The sequence below is a fragment of the Lepidochelys kempii genome, chromosome 16, assembly GCF_965140285.1.
Source record: "Lepidochelys kempii isolate rLepKem1 chromosome 16, rLepKem1.hap1, whole genome shotgun sequence".
Lineage (NCBI taxonomy): Eukaryota > Metazoa > Chordata > Testudines > Cheloniidae > Lepidochelys > Lepidochelys kempii.
Genome location: NC_136395.1, coordinates 18567076 through 18584241, shown reverse-complemented (window position 1 = coordinate 18584241; position 17166 = coordinate 18567076). Strand labels below are relative to the sequence as shown.

General features: G+C 46.1%; 1 protein-coding gene across 1 annotated transcript in view; it reads left to right on the top strand.

Moving 5' to 3' along the window:
• Positions 1 to 17166, top strand: part of RAPGEF1 (Rap guanine nucleotide exchange factor 1) — a 120181-nt gene that overhangs the window by 98657 nt on the left and 4358 nt on the right. Inside the window, exons 15-26 of the mRNA XM_073314829.2 lie at positions 1514 to 1602; positions 2935 to 3043; positions 5158 to 5233; positions 8788 to 8872; positions 10730 to 10822; positions 11831 to 12016; positions 13165 to 13249; positions 13467 to 13561; positions 14400 to 14478; positions 14625 to 14726; positions 14867 to 14964; positions 16540 to 16668. Of these exons, the coding sequence (XP_073170930.1) occupies positions 1514 to 1602; positions 2935 to 3043; positions 5158 to 5233; positions 8788 to 8872; positions 10730 to 10822; positions 11831 to 12016; positions 13165 to 13249; positions 13467 to 13561; positions 14400 to 14478; positions 14625 to 14726; positions 14867 to 14964; positions 16540 to 16668 (1226 nt within the window). The remainder of the gene's footprint in view (positions 1 to 1513; positions 1603 to 2934; positions 3044 to 5157; positions 5234 to 8787; positions 8873 to 10729; positions 10823 to 11830; positions 12017 to 13164; positions 13250 to 13466; positions 13562 to 14399; positions 14479 to 14624; positions 14727 to 14866; positions 14965 to 16539; positions 16669 to 17166) is intronic.

Sequence of the window (17166 nt, the reverse complement as noted above, 5' to 3'; positions counted from 1 at the left end):
ATTCTTAACTGCTTTGGCTTCTTTAAAATCAAGTCTTGTGTTTATAAAATGCCATCTTTTTTCATCACCCATGGGACATAAAGTAAGTGATTGATATAGTCTATTCACCCTTTCCTCCTCCTCTGCACAGGGCTCATCTTAGCTGTTTCCTGCAAGAGACAGGGTAAATCACATCACGGGGGTATCATCTTTATAGGCGTGGGGGGTACTGCAGAACCCTCAGGTTTCGCATGGGGCTCCGCTCATGGCCCTGTGCCCGGGGTCCCGGCTGCCAGCCTCAGCCCCCTTACCCTTGTCCAGGTCCCCCCATTCCCAGAGTCCGCTCTGGGGGGGCCTGGACAGGGGTCAGGGGGGACGCAGCACCCCCACTATAAAAAGCGTTCTGGTGCCACTGATCATCTTCCTGTTACATTGTCGAAAATAGCGAAGGCAAAGATCTGCGAGATTCTGTCTTGTCCACTCCTCTGCGTAGGTGGGATCGTTCTCTGGAGTACACGATCTAGCGCTGATTCCTGTCTAGTTTTAAATATCTCAAGTAATGAGGCTTCTACCATTTCCCTTCTGTCTACACCTCTGACAATCCGGCAATTCCCGCTCCTCGTTCGTATCATCCAGCTAGTTCTTAACAGTGAAATAAGACTTTATAACATTTCTCGCTATATGTAACGAAGCACAACTTTGCAGATACATAAAAATCCCAGGCTTGACCGTAAAATTTCTAGGGTGATTCTGATAGAAAGGTGTTTTGAATCCTCTCAGGTTGATACGTTGAACCTCCAAGGATCACTCAGCATAGTGCTAAATAGCTCTCAGCTACAGCACTGTAAAGTTAATAATCCCATTTACCTTTCATAGCTATTGTCCTCCTTAATAAATGGCTAATTTAAGGTGTATCTTTATTTGCTTTGAACTGTATGCCTGCTATTATATGCCTTATGTTCAGATTGCTCTTTTTTTTTTTTTTTTTTTAACATTAGCATCATTTCCACAGCAGTTGAGCATCATTGCATAACCTCCTCTGATGGGAGAGATGAGGGAGGGAAGGTAGTTTACATCCACACATTATGACAAGTGGGACTTTTGGGGGCTATAACTAGGAAGGAATTAGAAGAGGAAGAGGAGTTGCAGTGAAAAGTTTAGAGCTGTCTTGCAGAGTGCATTTAATTCAGTAGAAGGGAAGTACATTTCAAATGCAAGGTCTTTTGAAAAAGTGTGGGGGGGGAGTTCAAGATCCAGGTCAACAGCTGACTTGTGATTTGTAACTATCAGCATAATTTCACAACCTTAAAAGTAAACCAAAATAATTACATTAAAGTCTCCAGAGATGCTCCCAAATTTTCTGTCTAATTAACATCTGTTTTTTCCTGGCATTTGGCATTAACTTGCATCAATCTTTAATCCCTCCATAGGAATTTACAGTAAAGGGCCATTTAGAGGCAGCCAGGTTGTGAGTGTGGGATGACCAGTGGTTGCAGGATCCCATGTAATGATCAAAAGCTTCTTTCTTTTATAGGAATCTCCCGCCATCAAAGACGGCCACCCCAAAGACTCCAGTTCGCATAGCAGCACCACTGGGAAAGAAAGCAGAGATGGTGGTGAGAGGTGGGCCTGACCTGAACTTGCAGTTCCCCCTGCCTCACAAAACAGCAATGCCTGAGCAGGGCTATTTTAGTCCTACCCACTGCCAAACAAGCCACGCGTGTCATGTTCTGCCTTCAGAAAACTTTATATTGTCAAGATTTTTAGCCCATTAAATTAGACAGTCTCATGAGAAACAGATCCCACCTAACAAGGAAAATCCAGGCTGCGCAGGGTGATTTAACAAACCCACAGTGCTTGATGCAGCCACTACGTAGGAGCAGCTGTGCTGGATCAGACACTCAGCCCAATCCTGCATCCTGTCTCTGACAGTGCCCAGTCCCAGCTACTTCTGAGAAAAGGTGCAAGAAACCCTGTATTAGGCAGTTACAGAATTACCTACCCAAAGCAAGTTTCTTCCTGACCTTGTTAGTTAGAGATTAGCTCATACCCGAAAGCAAGAGGGTTTATATCCCTTCCAGGCTCTGCGTTATTTTGAAATCCTTGTTCTAAATAAACAAAGAGGCAATGCATGTTGGTACAACACACACACAGTAATTTTTGTCTCTGTCCCAATGAAGTTGACAGTTGCTTTAAGGGTTTTAATCATTGCAATGAAGGAAGCGACACAACAATTCTCATACTAAGCTTAGTGTCTGATGAAAATATAGACTGCTCCATGGTGGTCAGACACTGGGGTAGGGGTGGCTTTGGAGGATTTTCACATAGTATTATAGGAAGCCAGGCAGGGGGAATCTGTACAAGATACAACAAGAGCACCTCCCCTTGGAGCTAGGGAGGCAGCTGTATAACACAGGAAGAGAAACTGTTAGAACCTCTGTCATGTCTTCCAACTGAGAGAGAGCTTGTTGTCTCAGCCCTCTGCCAGCAAAACAGATTATGAACTAATTTAAAGAGATACTCCAGCCATGACAGTCTATTTTCCCACATCCATAAGTTTGCAGAATCACTTGGCTTCCTGGTTCTTGTGCTGTAATAACATGAAGGATGATGTGGCAGACAGTGCATGGAGACGCTGAAGTGTGCAGTCATGCATGCTGTAGTTTAATTCTATTTAATAGCCAGAAATCCGGCTGGACAAGTGCTCTGTTCCTGAAAGTTTCATTTATCAGCCTCGGTCTTTCTCCTTTCCCAGGGATGCAAAAAGCCATAGTATTAGTATCCGACACTCAGATTTGTTTGCAGGGGGTTTCCCTGACTTTGGGAGTATTGGACTTCCTGTATTCTCTGGGCCATTTAATGAAGGCCTGGACACTGTGCTCTCAATGTGGCCTGGCTCTCTGCTTCGCCATCTATATGATTAATGATCCTGATGGTCTTTTGCTTCTCTTCCAGGCGGCAGAAGTCACCGGATGCTTTGGAATCATCGCTAGAGGAGGAGGTAGATGAGCTGACCCTGATTGACCACAATGAAATTATGGCTCGGCTGACATTGAAGCAGGAGGTAGGTGCCTGTAAGAGTCACTTTCATGCTCCTTGGTTTGTGCTTTAATGAAATCTGGTTGACCATGAGTGCAGAGAAAGAGAATCAAACAGTCAGCCTCTGTGCAAGCTAATAGGAAAAACTGGTTTGCAGAAGCAACGAGTTGCAGCTTTTTGTGTGTAAACTGTGCTGAAAGCAGATGAGACACCAGCATGGAAAGGAAGCATCGGCATCAGACCATGAGTTCATTAACAAAGCACGGGCCGTCTCATTGAACACCAGCACGTTCTTGTGTCTTCCACCTCTTCAGCCTGTACCAGCATCCGAAATGCAACAGCTGAGATTCCAAGGGCTTGTCTATGCTGGGCCCCAGTGCACGCTATAGAGTTATGAATTGCAGAGAGCACCAAACTGTTGCATTCAAACTGCCCCATGTGGATGCTGCTGGCATGAATGAAAAGGTACCTAGTTCGCATTAACATAGTCCTGTTTGAAAGAGGACTAATTTTACATGAACTAGGTACCATGTTAATGCGAACTAGGTACCTTTTCATCCACGCCAGCAGCATCCACCTGGGGCAGTTCGAGTGCAACATTTTGGTGCGCTGTACGTTTCATAACTCGATAACCTGCACTGCAGCTCGGTGTACACATAGCCTGTGATAAATACAGTAATTAAACATGGGTGTGTAGTCAGGGTGATTAGTTGCTGTATTTGTAAGTGTGAATGAAGGCTTAGCATATGGATTAGTCTCCAGCAGGAAGTTGCACTAAGTGCATTTAGTTTCCAAATTGTTAAATGGCTTCAGAGATGCAAACTACTCAGCAAAATAGCTGTTCCTGCACTTGAGAAACAACTTGGTTTCTGGCCTGAGTGCATTGACAGACATCTACACTTGCTTGCTGATATTCTGAACTAAGCTATTTCTGATGCAGGGCTCAAGGGAATATACAAGGCCTTTGGAGCTTTCAGACTGTCAGGGGGCCGTTCTGGAAAACAGAAACAATATATCATTGTATACTGGCACTTACGGGAGTGTTGTTTGGACAGCCAAGATCTGCAGGAGAGCTGGAAGCTATTATTCATTCTTTAAGTGGTATTTCATAAGCCTTGCCAGAAGTTTACCTGAAAAATCACATCTTAGGCACAGTTGCTCCATGTCTGTAAATCAGGAGTATTTCCAGTGCTGTGTATACTGGAGTGGCAAAGAAATAGTCCAAGAGAGCCAGGTAGTATTCCAGTCTCTTCCCTGCAGGAATATTCCATGTAAAGCCCTTAAGAATTATGTAGTTTTATATAAGTTTAGTAGTGTGCTACTTCTACACGTACAACAGGGGGAGAGGATGTTTGGTATGGTGGTGAGGCAGGGGACTGGAAGCTAGGACACCTGAGTTCTATTCCCAGCACATGGATTTGGTTAAAGATAGCAGCAGACAGGTGACATCTAGCCAAATAATTCCAGATTATAGAATTTGCATGCTCTATTTGAAGTTTTTTCAAACTAAACGAGCTTTGACGTTCTAGAGACTGAAGCACCTTCTTTAAAGTTCGGAGATGTGTTTTTCCCCTCTTTTTCTCTTTCCTTTATAATCCCATTCCCCACCACGCACACCTGGAAAATTAAACACACCAGATTATTAATACAGCATCTGTTTGCACAGTTAAATATTCAAAAGTGAGGAAATGCCCAAGTTAAGGTTGAATGTGCAGCTTTCACTCTACGCCCTTTGCATCATAATGCATACAGACTGCCTCTGATGTATGATCACGAGCTATTGCTGCTCCTTAATAGCCATTGGAGTGATCACCAGTGAGCAGCACAAAATATTTCTCTTCCGTCTGCTCACAGGCAAAGCATTTAGTTTTGCTGCACTTCCCAGCCTGGCCCAAGGAGTGAGTAACCCAGACTGCAGGTCAAAACTGAGTCCCCCTGTATGGCAGGCAGAACGCTCCCACTAGATCACAGGATTGGCCTGGTACTCAACACCTTGTCCCAGCTCACACTTTGCTGTGAGAGTTGCAAGGAATGTGACGGGCTGTACAGGTTAGTGCTGCATTTTAGGCACTAAGGAATTAGGCCATGCTGAAGGGGGCTCAGTCTCCTGTGTGTAACATGTTTCTCTTCTCATTGCAGGGCGATGATGGGCCAGATGTTCGTGGTGGATCCGGGGATATCTTGCTAGTCCATGCGACTGAGACTGACAGGAAAGGTACAGTGAATGAAAGGGAGCAAGCTGGCAGTCTGCAGCTTGGTGTGGCTTTTTTCTGGTTGTGCTCTGAACCTCTGTAGTGTTGCCTGTCAATTGTATTACCATATGCAGACGTGGACAAAGGGGACGACTGCATTAATGTTGCAGAGGGGATTGTGTTTATCTCTGGTGAAACAGAGCAAAGCTGGATAAACTCTCTTGTACCATTCAATTCAACAGCAATGTTTTTTTTAACTCTTCCGTGTCCAGAGTCTAGCTCTGCAGAGCGAGGCATCCCAGTGCAAGCTAGTGCCACCATTGCCATGGTATCACTCTACTTGCAAATGAATGTCGTTGAGTTAGGGAAGAATAATTGTGAATGGCACATTGTGCCATTGATTCAATTTTCATAGTGACGCTTGTACTCTGTAACCTATTGACTTTAGTTTAATGTTGGGGTGGGGATGACTTGAGTGAACTTAGCATTGAAGTGTGAGTAATATCACGGGATTGAGCCAAACGCACTGGGTGAGCTGTCCCAGCACTGTTCTACCAGTGCAATTCAAATTCAGCTGGAGCATCCTTCCTGGTCCAGTCCTGATCCTCTTACAACCAATCATGCCAGCTTGAGTGGTGATTTGTCATCATGTATAAAAGTGGGACGTGGGTGGAGAGATTCTTTCATTTATTTGGATTTTACAGCACAGAATCTCATAATGTTAAACACTTTGCTTATTTTTAAGCACCGAATGCTCAAATTTTAACCATTCTATTCGCTACACTAATTCTAACGATATATTTAATTGAACTATCCAGTTAACCCCCCAAATCCAGCTCCCCCAAACATCAACCGTCCCTCCCCAAGCCCTGTGAATAAAGATGGGCTTTGCAGCATTTCCAAAGAGTGAAAGTGAGACATTTGCACTGACCTAAACTGAGGAAGTTCTCCTGGATTGCCAGCCAGATACGCTCACCCACTGAGCCACTCAGCCCTCATATTTGATCATTTTAAAGAGGAATATCTTTCATTTTTAGATTTCAGAGTAGCAGCCGTGTTAGTCAGTATTCGCAAAAAGAAAAGGAGTACTTGTGGCACCTTAGAGACTAACCAATTTATTTGAGCATAAGCTTTTGTGATGCATCCGATGAAGTGAGCTGTAGCTCATGAAAGCTTATGCTCAAATAAATTGGTTAGTCTCTAAGGTGCCACAAGTACTCCTTTTCTTTTTTCATTTTTAAATGAACCCTATTTGTTCTGTAGCATTAGGCATTTGAGACTGGTAGTCAGCACCCTTCAGCCAGCCAGGACATGCTTTCCCCTATAGAAATATTCCTGACCTTTCCTGAAGCGTAGGAGAAAATGGTGAAAGTAGAATGGATTGTTTATCAGCTCTAATTTAGCACTGCTCTTCCTTGGTGCAGCAGACTCTTCCACCGTGTTTCTGTTTTTGGAGAGCTAATTGCTAGACGGATACATGTTGGACAACTTGTGTGGAAATGATGAAATCTGAAGAGGCTGTGAGGAGTCTGGTACGCTTCTCATGAATGCAGATCACTGTGTGTTTTAGATATGCAGTAGCCTCTTCTGTTAGCAGTTATCCGTGTATCGATATGGAGAAGTGGGAGGGGGAGAGAGGTGTGTAGTGTATTTCTTATAATAGTTGGCAGACTCACCCTTTGATGCTGTGCCAAATTGTTGGTGCAAGTTAAAACAGAAGAACTTATGCTATACTAACCCAGTGTTTAGGAGACTGAGAGGGTTAATGAATTAAGTTTAGGATAAGAAGAATTCAGGGCTTGTAAATCTATCAGCTGAACTGCAGAGAGAGGTATGGTTAAGAGGCTTTCCTTTAAAGATGAATTTCCTGGGTGCCAGAGCACACCAGCTGTATTACCTCACAATGCCTTTTGGATGGGTGGGAACCCAGAATAAATATAACTCCACTCCCTATTGCTGCTTCTTGTCCGTTTAGGTTTGAGTAGCAGAGTTAAGTGGAATAAGGGATAAAAGAAGACATGTGGTCTTTAGGAATAAAACCTGGGCCCAGCTAAGTGCCCATGGCTGTGCATGCCTGCTGCAGATGCAGGATTACAGCTGAACAAGGCACAGAGCTCACCTCTGACATGACCACCCATCCGCCCTGCTTTAGAGATTATATCTGATCATCTTTAACTGAAAGACAGCAGCTCTCCACTGATTTAGGAGCAGCAGTAAGGAGCTTTCTGTGTCAGGTTACTGCCAAGTGAAACACTGCAGACAGATAGGAGAGATTGTCATGCGTCCATTCCCCCCAACTGTTGTAACAAAGCAATGAATTGACATTACTGCTCAGGAACTCTGGGGGTGACATGCCTGGCTAGAGGGAAACTTGGCATGTGCAGGTGCTGTGGAAGTTTTCCCATGCATCTCTGCTGATACACCTCGACCCTGGCCTAAAACCCCTAGTGAACCTTCACCTGTAATTACCAGTCCTTCTCCCCCAGATCTGCCAATGTATTTCAGTCCTAATATGCAACCTCCTTTTCCTGTCACAGCTTCTCTGGAACAGAAATGATCAGTCAGGCCAGAATGCGATGGTTTGGGCTGAGACTGCCAAACTCATTTCGCCTGTTCATAGAAGGACTAGCCTCCACTGTTACCACTTTCTCCCCGATGAAGTGACGCCATCATTCCACACTTAACTTTATAGATGCACCTTTCACTCTCATGTTCAAATTCCATCTCCTGCTCCCATGGCTGTAGACAAAGCCATTGGCATCCTGTTGTGAAGATGCCTTGGCATAGCAGCATACTATATGCTCTCTAGCACCCCTTACTGGCCAATATTTGCAGTGGTATTAACTCTTCCCCTTGTTGGAAATAGTCTTAGGGCTTGTCTACACTAACCGCCAGATCGACGGGCAGCGATCAATCCAGCAGGGGTCAATTTATCGTGTCTATACTAGAGACACGATAAATCGACCGCTGAGCGCTCTCCCCTCGAGTCCGGTACTCCACCAGAACGAGGAGCACAAGCGGAGTCGACGGGAGAGCGTCAGCTGTCGACTTACCGCAGTGAAGACACGGTAAGTAGATCTAAGTATGTCAACTTCAGCTACGTTATTCACGTAGCTGAAGTTGCGTATCTTAGATTGACCACGTGCAGTAGTGTAGACAAGCCCTTACTTTTTGCAGTCTCTGCAAAATCAGCAGTAATGCTGTGAAAGTGGTCCTAAGGACCCATCACCAGGAGCTTTATTGTACTTTTGCTTGACCTACTATTAAAGACCCTCTTCTCTGAGAGAGATGATTTTTGCTGATCCTCTAGGTGGTTGCTCCGAGCAAATCTCTGTATGCCCCAGCCATGGGATAGAGAACTTTGCAATTGCTCTTGTGCATTAGGTCCACCTGCTGGCAAAAAATAATACTGTGGTGTTTCTGCAAAGCTGGATATTAATTTGTTCTTTCAGAAGTTTGCCTTCCCTATTATCTATTTTTTTCCTTTTGTAAAGACACAGTAAAGGTTGGATTCAGTATAGAGCATGCTTCCTTCTGAAGACACAGTTGACTGAGGTTTTATTGCCTTCCTCTTTAGATCTGGTGCTGTATTGTGAAGCCTTTTTGACGACGTACAGAACATTCATTACCCCTGAAGAGCTCATCAAGAAGCTGCAGTACAGATATCCTTCCAAAAGTATGACACGCTTGGCCCCCGCTAAGGCTCGGAGCACTGGGCAGGGTGGGGAATGGCCTAATCCAAAGCATGTTGGCAAAGCAGTCCGCAATATATTCAAGCACACGTGGGTGGCACACGCCCTATTAGCTCCTGAGCAGGAATTTATAGTTGACAGCACAGTCTCTTCACTTCAGTGCAAATCAAATAGCAAACTCCATGGGACAAATCAAGGCAAACGTGGTTTATTGGTCTTGAGCACAAGACTGAGAGCAGGAATGCCAGGGTTCTAATCCCAGCTCTGAATCACTGCTTGGCTTTGAGCAAGTTCATCACTGATCTGTGCCACAGCTTCCCCGTCTGTACAATGGGGATACATTTACCTACCTCTTAGGTATATGATGTCTGAGGAGTGCCCCTGGACAGTGGTGGGAGATGCGATTCCCAGCATGGGTAAACATACACAAGCTAGTGTGCTAAATGTAGCAGTGTGGCTGCAGTCACATAGGCAGGGGCTTGGGCTAGCCACCTGAGTGCAATCCCGCCTGACCCCCTGGGTATTTACTCGGAGGGCTATCCCAAGTCAGTGCCGAGTCACTTCTGCAGCCATACTGCTGTATTTAGCATGCTAGCTTGAGCAGAGCTAGCATGTTTATGTTGACCTGAGCTGGGAATCACCTCTCGCAGCTGCTGCTCAGCTGTACCCAGAGAAGTGGTGTGCAGATTGATGATTGTGCAGTTACTAGTGAGAGTTAAACTCTGTCAATATTTAGACCTCCTTTCTGCCACCAAGAATGCAGCACATCAGAGAATGTCTTCTTCACACTATGATTCTGAGCTGTGCTGTTGGTACCAGTATCGTGGCTATGGCCCTTTACCTGCTGACAGAAGCATCTGTAATGAGGTTGTTCCTTGAATATTACATCTAGAATTCCCTTCCCTTGGTTCCTGTCCCATAACTCCCTCCGTTGCTACTGACACTGAGGTGCTGCACTTTAAAGACGCACAATGTAAATGCCTCATGGGTTTTAATCCTGCAGCTGCATGTCAGGGCCTGGTGTCATGCTGTCCAGAGTCGCAGCTCATCATTGCCATCTTCAGCAGAGATGATGGTCCCGCTGTTCCTGCTGTGGCTAATGGACACTGGACACAGAGCCTCTTGTGTTGAGGTCAGCAGTGAAATACTCACTTTTAGGAGGTGCTGGAAATTCAGAGCCACAATCTGGAGTTCTACCCTCCAGACTTTTTTTTTTTGCTCTTGTTTAAATTCATTTTAATTGGTTATTGTCTGCTCCTCTCACCTCTCCCTTCCCATCCCAATTGTCTGGTTGAAGAAGTCTTCTCAATCCATGTTGTCCCTCCGGACATTCCCCCCCAGTAACCACTGCAGCCATCATCCTGCCGGCTTTGAACTGGGCAGGACTCTTTAGGTCAATCAACTCTCCTCAACAACCAGTGTTGTCTGCAAGTGACCGGAAGCACCCTAACATCTGCCTGCTGACAGAATGAGAGACTGCGTGGGGCCTTGAGCTCTGTGCTGTTACAAGAGAGACCAAATACCAGAGTGAGACCAAGGGGGGTGACAGTAACTTGTTGGACTGGCAGTTGACTCAGTTGTCACCTTAGAGATCATGGTTTCAGGGTACAACACCTCCGCCCTCTGTTAATGCACCCACCGAGTGGTGAGAAGCCCTTCCTGCTATGTGCAGCCTACACTGCTCGGTATTTCATGTCCCTCCTAGAAACTGAGTGCTGGTCTCAGGTATGGCAAAAAGCAGTGGTGCTGTTGGAAACCCTGTTGGGGCACTCCTCAGACAAGCTAACATCTGTCTGGATTGAGTTCGTTCTTTAACTTGAGGCCAACGTATGAGAAGTTCTGTCACTTCCCGGACACATTTAAGAAGCGAGTCAGCAAGAACACATTCTTCGTGTTGGTGAGAGTGGTGGATGAGCTGTGGTGAGCTTCCCTCCTGCTTTGTCTGGGGGCCTGGGCGGGAGGTAATAAAAATGGAGCCGTACCACTGTGTAAACCACATCTGTGGGGGGACTTGAAACTTCCTTCCCCAGATCAGTGAGACTGCTGCAGGGCTGGGCACTTGGGGTCTTGGCTGGGAAATGCACGTTTTCAGGGTGCCTTCTCTGGGTCTTCCTTATGACTTCAAAAATAAACAATCAGAAGGGGAATCTTTGAAAGAAAGGGAAAGTTGGCCAGAGGGTGAACTGGAATGGCCTGGATTCAGTTATGCTTGTGGGAAAAGTAATTGGATTGTGTGCTGAGGTAACTCTCCTAGATCCGAGTCTGAGGCAGAACACTAAATACATTGATTTCTAGGGACATCCCTAATGACAAGTCACTGCAGTTATCTCGGCTGCCTTGTGCTTCCATGCAAGAGTCCCTGGTTTGAGAGTGACTCAGGACTTTGGTCCCTTAGGGAGGTGGGGGAGGCGGGAAAGATTACTGAGGTGACCCGCAGTGTATACTCAAGGGAGGAGTGCAGCATAAGATGCTATTGAGCAGTCCCCAGTAGCCAGCTGTAAGTGCTTCAGTCTCCGCAGAGAGGCTGGTTGTCATAGCAGCAGCTGCGACAGAGTGAGTGTGTAGATGAGAAGGCTAGCCCACTGTGCCAAGAGCTGCTGAGATAGCTGCCCAGAACTGCCAGATTGGGGAATCTGATAGTGCTGTGTTGAGAGGCCAGGCCATTCTAATTGAGGGTTCGTGTCCTTTTCTGGACATGGGGGTGACGATAACCTTACTCAGGTGCCTGGAAGTCAGAGCAGCAAAATACGTTTTTTCACTGCTCAGTTCCGTGGGGGAAGCTCACCCTAATTTTGATTTCTGATTTTTGTCCTAATCTCTAGTGATAAAAGAGGGGAAGTCCTTAATACAGGTGCTAGGTAAATGGGGAATGTCATCTTTAATGTCTCGTCTCTGACATGTGCTCTGAGTTTTCCATCCATGTCTCAGCTTAGTGGAATTGACGGAAGAGATTCTAAAGCTGTTGATGGACCTGGTGTTCCGGCTAGTCTGCAATGGAGAGCTCAGCCTCGCTAGAGTGCTACGCAAAAATATTCTGGACAAAGTGGATCAGAAAAAAATGCTGCGATACGCCAACTCAATCAAACCTCTAGCGGCCCGGGGGGTGGCAGCCAGGTGAGGCAGCCTGCACCTAATCAAACTTTGGTCCTGTTTGTGGGACGTGCATCTGCCTGTTACTGCAAGCTGAGCAGGGCAGTGTCAGAGAGTTTGCTTTGTCCTCTGGTTTTGCAGGGGAATGCTTTTCCTGACCCTTCTTTGTTTATCTGTCCCTACCCAACACACGTGGGCTCTTCTCTGTCCAGTCTTGCTTTCTAAGGCACATGTTTCATACAGCTCCATGAGTATCCCCTGTGTGCACGTGAGGCATATACACAGTGGCTGTGTCCCATGGGCAAAGCAGTTACCCCTGCAGAGTTCGTCATCTCCCGGAGCCCTGTGAACGTTTCTGCATAGCGCTGACATACACTGAGACTTCAGCTAATGACATCCATCCCTTTGTTCTGCAAGGGAAGAGACAAGGGGAAGTCACTGGCAAACTCATGGAATGAAGCGTGAGAAACAGATTTTAAAAAGCCTTGTAGCAAAGGCTATGAGGCAGAACATAAAATTTGGCTGTCTCAGGCATAGGACACTCCAAGCCCCATCCTGAGCCTGAACGACACTCTGGTAAGCTTCTCAGGGCAGGGATCTGTCATTTTGACTTTGATCCCCTATCGTCTTGTATAAATGATCTCCCAGCACAAAAAGCTGGAAAGCAGCACTCGTCACTTCTAGATCAGAAGAGGAGAAATTGCATGTTGTTTAGACTTCACTATAGAATTAGAGAGTCGGTGTACAGAGCTCCCCCAATTGATATTTTTATCAAGATCATCACATACACAAGATAAAGAAAAATCAAGAGGAAAAAGGTCAAGCGGTTGACATGGGAGCCTGCTGTCGAAATGGTGCTAATGCCACAAGTGATTTGGGTGTAGAGTGTTTTCTTTTCCTCTGCCGACAAAGTTTTATTTTAAAAAATTCTGGTGCTGATTCTCCTCTCTGTTACACCCATTTGATGGTGACTCCAGGGGCCTCAGTGGAGTTATGGTGCAGCACAGCTGATGTAAAGAGGTGAAGAATTGGACCTCTGGCCCTCTCTTCCATTGACTTTCACGAGATAAAATGAGATCATCACTCGTTCCTCTTCCCAGAGTCTGTTATAAAGGAAGGAAAGTCAGTCATGGTTTCATTATCCTTTTCCTTTCCCTCCTTGTCTCTCACAGGCCAGGGACCTTGCATGATTTCCATAGTCATGAAATAGCTGAGCAGCTGACTCTCTTAGATGCCGAGCTCTTCTACAAGATAGAGGTACAGACACAAGATCAGGGGCTTGGGCGGCAGGGGGGAGAGGTTTTAACAAATGCTCTGATGCTGTTCTCTAACAGCTCTTAGGCATACACCTGTTGTCGCTGTAGAAGAAAGCCAGGTTTGTGTCAGGGGAGGGCTGTAAATCATGGGGAGGATGGGGAGTCCAAAGACAGATGTTTTATTTTAACTGATGATTTGTTCTTCTCTTTCCTGCCAGATCCCAGAAGTTTTGCTTTGGGCAAAAGAGCAAAATGAAGAGAAGAGTCCCAACCTGACACAGTTCACTGAGCACTTTAATAACATGTCCTACTGGTAAGGAGATGAGAGCAACAACCACTGTACAGAACTTAACCTCTAATGTCCCTAGAGCCAAGGAAAACTCTCCTTGAGCTGTGCTACCAGGCTGGGGCTGCTTGTTTTGATGGTTTTGTCCTGTGGGCTATTGCTGGGCAGTTTCACTTCCTCCTGGGACTAGACCCCTGACCTTCTGCAAAGAATCCTGAGTGACAGAAAAATGAAACCTTGCTGACTTCTGGAGACAGCTGCATCTCCAGGCTTTATCGCAAATAACACCAAGACCCTTCAGACAAACACCTTGATACATCTGTGCACATGTGCATCTTCCCTGCCTCAAACCAAAGTCAGTGCGGAAATGAGGGGGCCATTTCAAATAAACAATCTGATAAAGGGTGAAAACTGCAGCTGAAAACCAGCCTCTTGAGTAAATTGATTTCTTAGCTGTTCACATGTCCTGTGTAACAAACCAAAAGAGAATGGTGCCCCCTTTAAGTGCAATTAAATCCATTAGGATGTTAAGCAGATCCACTTTGCATCCAGGAATGATGGAATTCTTCCACACCTGTCCATTTCAACAGCAACAGGAGAGATGCCAGTCCAATAACATTCACTATGGGAAATAACCTCTCTCTCTGCATGAGAGCTTCCTTCTAGTTTGGCGTTTTTGTGAATTAAAGTATTTGCTTATGCTCTATAGAGAAGAAACGGGACAGGAACGTGTGGAACTTTTCAGCCTCATTGATCAGTCCCTGATAGATAGTAACCACTCAAGTGAAGTGATAGATATTGCCAGATCAGAATCCAGCTCAAGGGTTAAGTCGCTCTTCCTGGTTTTTTTTGTCCATCCTCACAGGGTCCGTTCGATAATTATGCTACAAGAGAAACCGCAAGACAGAGAGAGGCTGCTCCTTAAATTTATAAAGATTATGAAGGTAACAGCTCATTGCTTACGATTCTCACGCACACTGTTCAGTGAGCTTTTGTGTTGGAATGTGGGACATTTCACTAGGGGCAGCACTGTTGGTTTCTAGAGTGTATTCAACATCTCTGGAGTCACTGGTCTTCTCCCTCTTTACAGCACTTACGAAAGCTGAATAATTTTAACTCCTATCTGGCCATTCTTTCTGCACTGGATTCAGCACCCATCCGGAGGCTGGAGTGGCAGAAACAGACATCGGAGGTGAGGAAAGCAGCAGATTAAGCCCTAGCTCTGGTCTGTTATGGTCTTTGGAGATGTGATTTCTTTAAGTCCATGCACCCTATTACAGAGATGGCTTGTTTGCACCATGAATTCCATGTGTGTGTGTTATGTCCCACTAGGGCCTGGCAGAGTACTGCACACTCATCGACAGCTCCTCGTCCTTCCGGGCCTACCGAGCGGCTCTGGCAGAAGTGGAGCCTCCCTGCATACCTTACCTGTGAGTAGCTGTCCTCTTGGGGGTCACTGGTTTGTCACCTCTCACTTGGGGTGTCTCTTCACGCAGATCCCTGGCAGCCTACGCTCAGCTATGAGTGTGGGACAACCCAACATGAAGAGTGCAGGATACAACCCTTATTGCAAGCCTTCCATGCTCTAAAACTTGAGGAGGAAAATGCTTCCCATTCCTGGGTATCCAATAACTGCTTTCAAGCCACACTGCTGGGAGCCGGAGTGATTATGTACCAGTTCCCTGTGGTGATTCCTGCTTTGCAGCCCCACAGCTTTCTCAAACATGCGTCACTGTGTACCTGGGCCCTTCAGGCTCTGGAGTTCTGCTGGGACTGAGAGGCTGCAGTGCCGGGACTGGAACAGGTCATCACTTGGTTGGAAACGGCAAGGATGCCTGGTTTGAGGACTGGTTTCCCGCTGGCCCTGTGGCTGCGCACTCCCAGTGTCACGTGGCTTTGGGTTTCCTTAGCCACTGTTATCTGAAGATCCCAAAGTACTTTACAAACATTAATTAACAAAATCTCTCAACTCCCTGTGCTTTCAGCAAATGGGGAAAGTGAGGCGTGAAGGCAAATCAGTGAAGGCAAATGGAAATCAAGGAGTTGGAACTCTCAGAACAGACCCCTAGACTAGACTTCCCTTCAAGGTTGTGTGCAGAAAAAGAGGAGTTTCTCCATGAGATGTTAGAAGTTAGTGCATTTCCCATCTCATGAGACTGAGCTGATTCAGAGCTGCCCATGTGCCAGACCTGTCACTGCACACTGGAAGTGTTGGTAAATTAGAAATCCTCTTTGCAAACATGTATCCCCTTTGTCTTTTTTCAAAGGCAGGATTAAAGTTCTCACCTTTCACTGCAGGGATCCTGTAGTCTGGATGCCAGATTCCTCATGGGCTTCCATAGGCTTTACCAGCATAGGCCCAGCCTGCCGTAGGTCCCCAGTGGTGGAAAGCTTGTTGGAGAAGAGAGTGCAGTGGCACAAAGTAGCGGATCTGTTCAGGACCATTGGAGAATGACAGAGCCCCAAAAGGAACAGAGCAGAGGAAGGGAGGCGCGGCCAGGGTGGATGGAAAACATGATTCAGTGCCTTCCCCTGGGTGGCTCTAGCCCGCAGGGCACCCAGCGAATTGGAAAGCTCTCATCCTTTGCAGAAAACCTGAGGGAGTCTCAAACCGCTACTCTCTGTCCCCTCTTCCAGGGGTGATGCCAGCCCACACTTCTTGTGCCAACTTCATATAGTCTTCTCCCAGTTTTCAGATGCATTCAAGTAAATAATTTTTCTCTGGTGCAGAAACTGGTTCCCAGTATCACTGGTTTAAGTATTAATGCTTCATCTGTAGGATCCTACCTCTGCACCCATGATGTCAGGAGCTTTGAGCCCATGCACTTTTGAAAGGACTGACTTCCTCTGATTTCAAAGGCAGGAGCTAACCATGGCAGCAGCACTGAGCAGCTGGGTTGATTTTTTTACTTGCCTTTCAGCTGGCTCTGAAGTGCTTGTGACTAACCTGGAGCTCTGTGCTTGTCTTCCCTCCTCCCTGCATGCTCCACCCTTCTCTCTTCCAGAGGCCTGATTCTGCAGGACTTGACCTTTGTTCACCTGGGAAACCCAGATTACATTGATGGCAAAGTGAACTTTTCCAAACGCTGGCAACAGTTTAACATCCTGGACAGCATGAGGTGCTTCCAACAAATGTAAGTACAGCCATCTGCCTGGCCTACAGCGATGAGCAGGGACTCGGAGCTGCCTTTGAGGTGTTGTTCTAAACCAGTTTGGAACGAGGCATGAGGGATGCAAAGGATGCAATGCTGCTGCAGCAAAGAGGAAACCTGGCTAGGAGAATGTAGGCATTATAGTCAGGGATTTATAGGACAGACTGAGAATCTTCAAGATGACAGAAGAACTGTTAGGTTGCTTTTAGTCTCTCATTCTTTTGAATTCACTTATGATCCCTACAGTGTGTTTGCCTAGTACATTATCCAGCCTTTGTTTTAAACGTCCCATGCAGAGAACCTTCCATCTCTTCTCTTGTCTGCTGTGATTTATTCTTTATTGGGTGGATGGTAATTGCCAGGATTATTGTTCTTTCCCTTTGTAAAAGATCAGTACCACATTTGCCTCTCCTCCACCAATATACTGGTATCTTCAAGCAGATGGTCCTGTTGTATAAATTTCGAGAATTGGAACGTAGA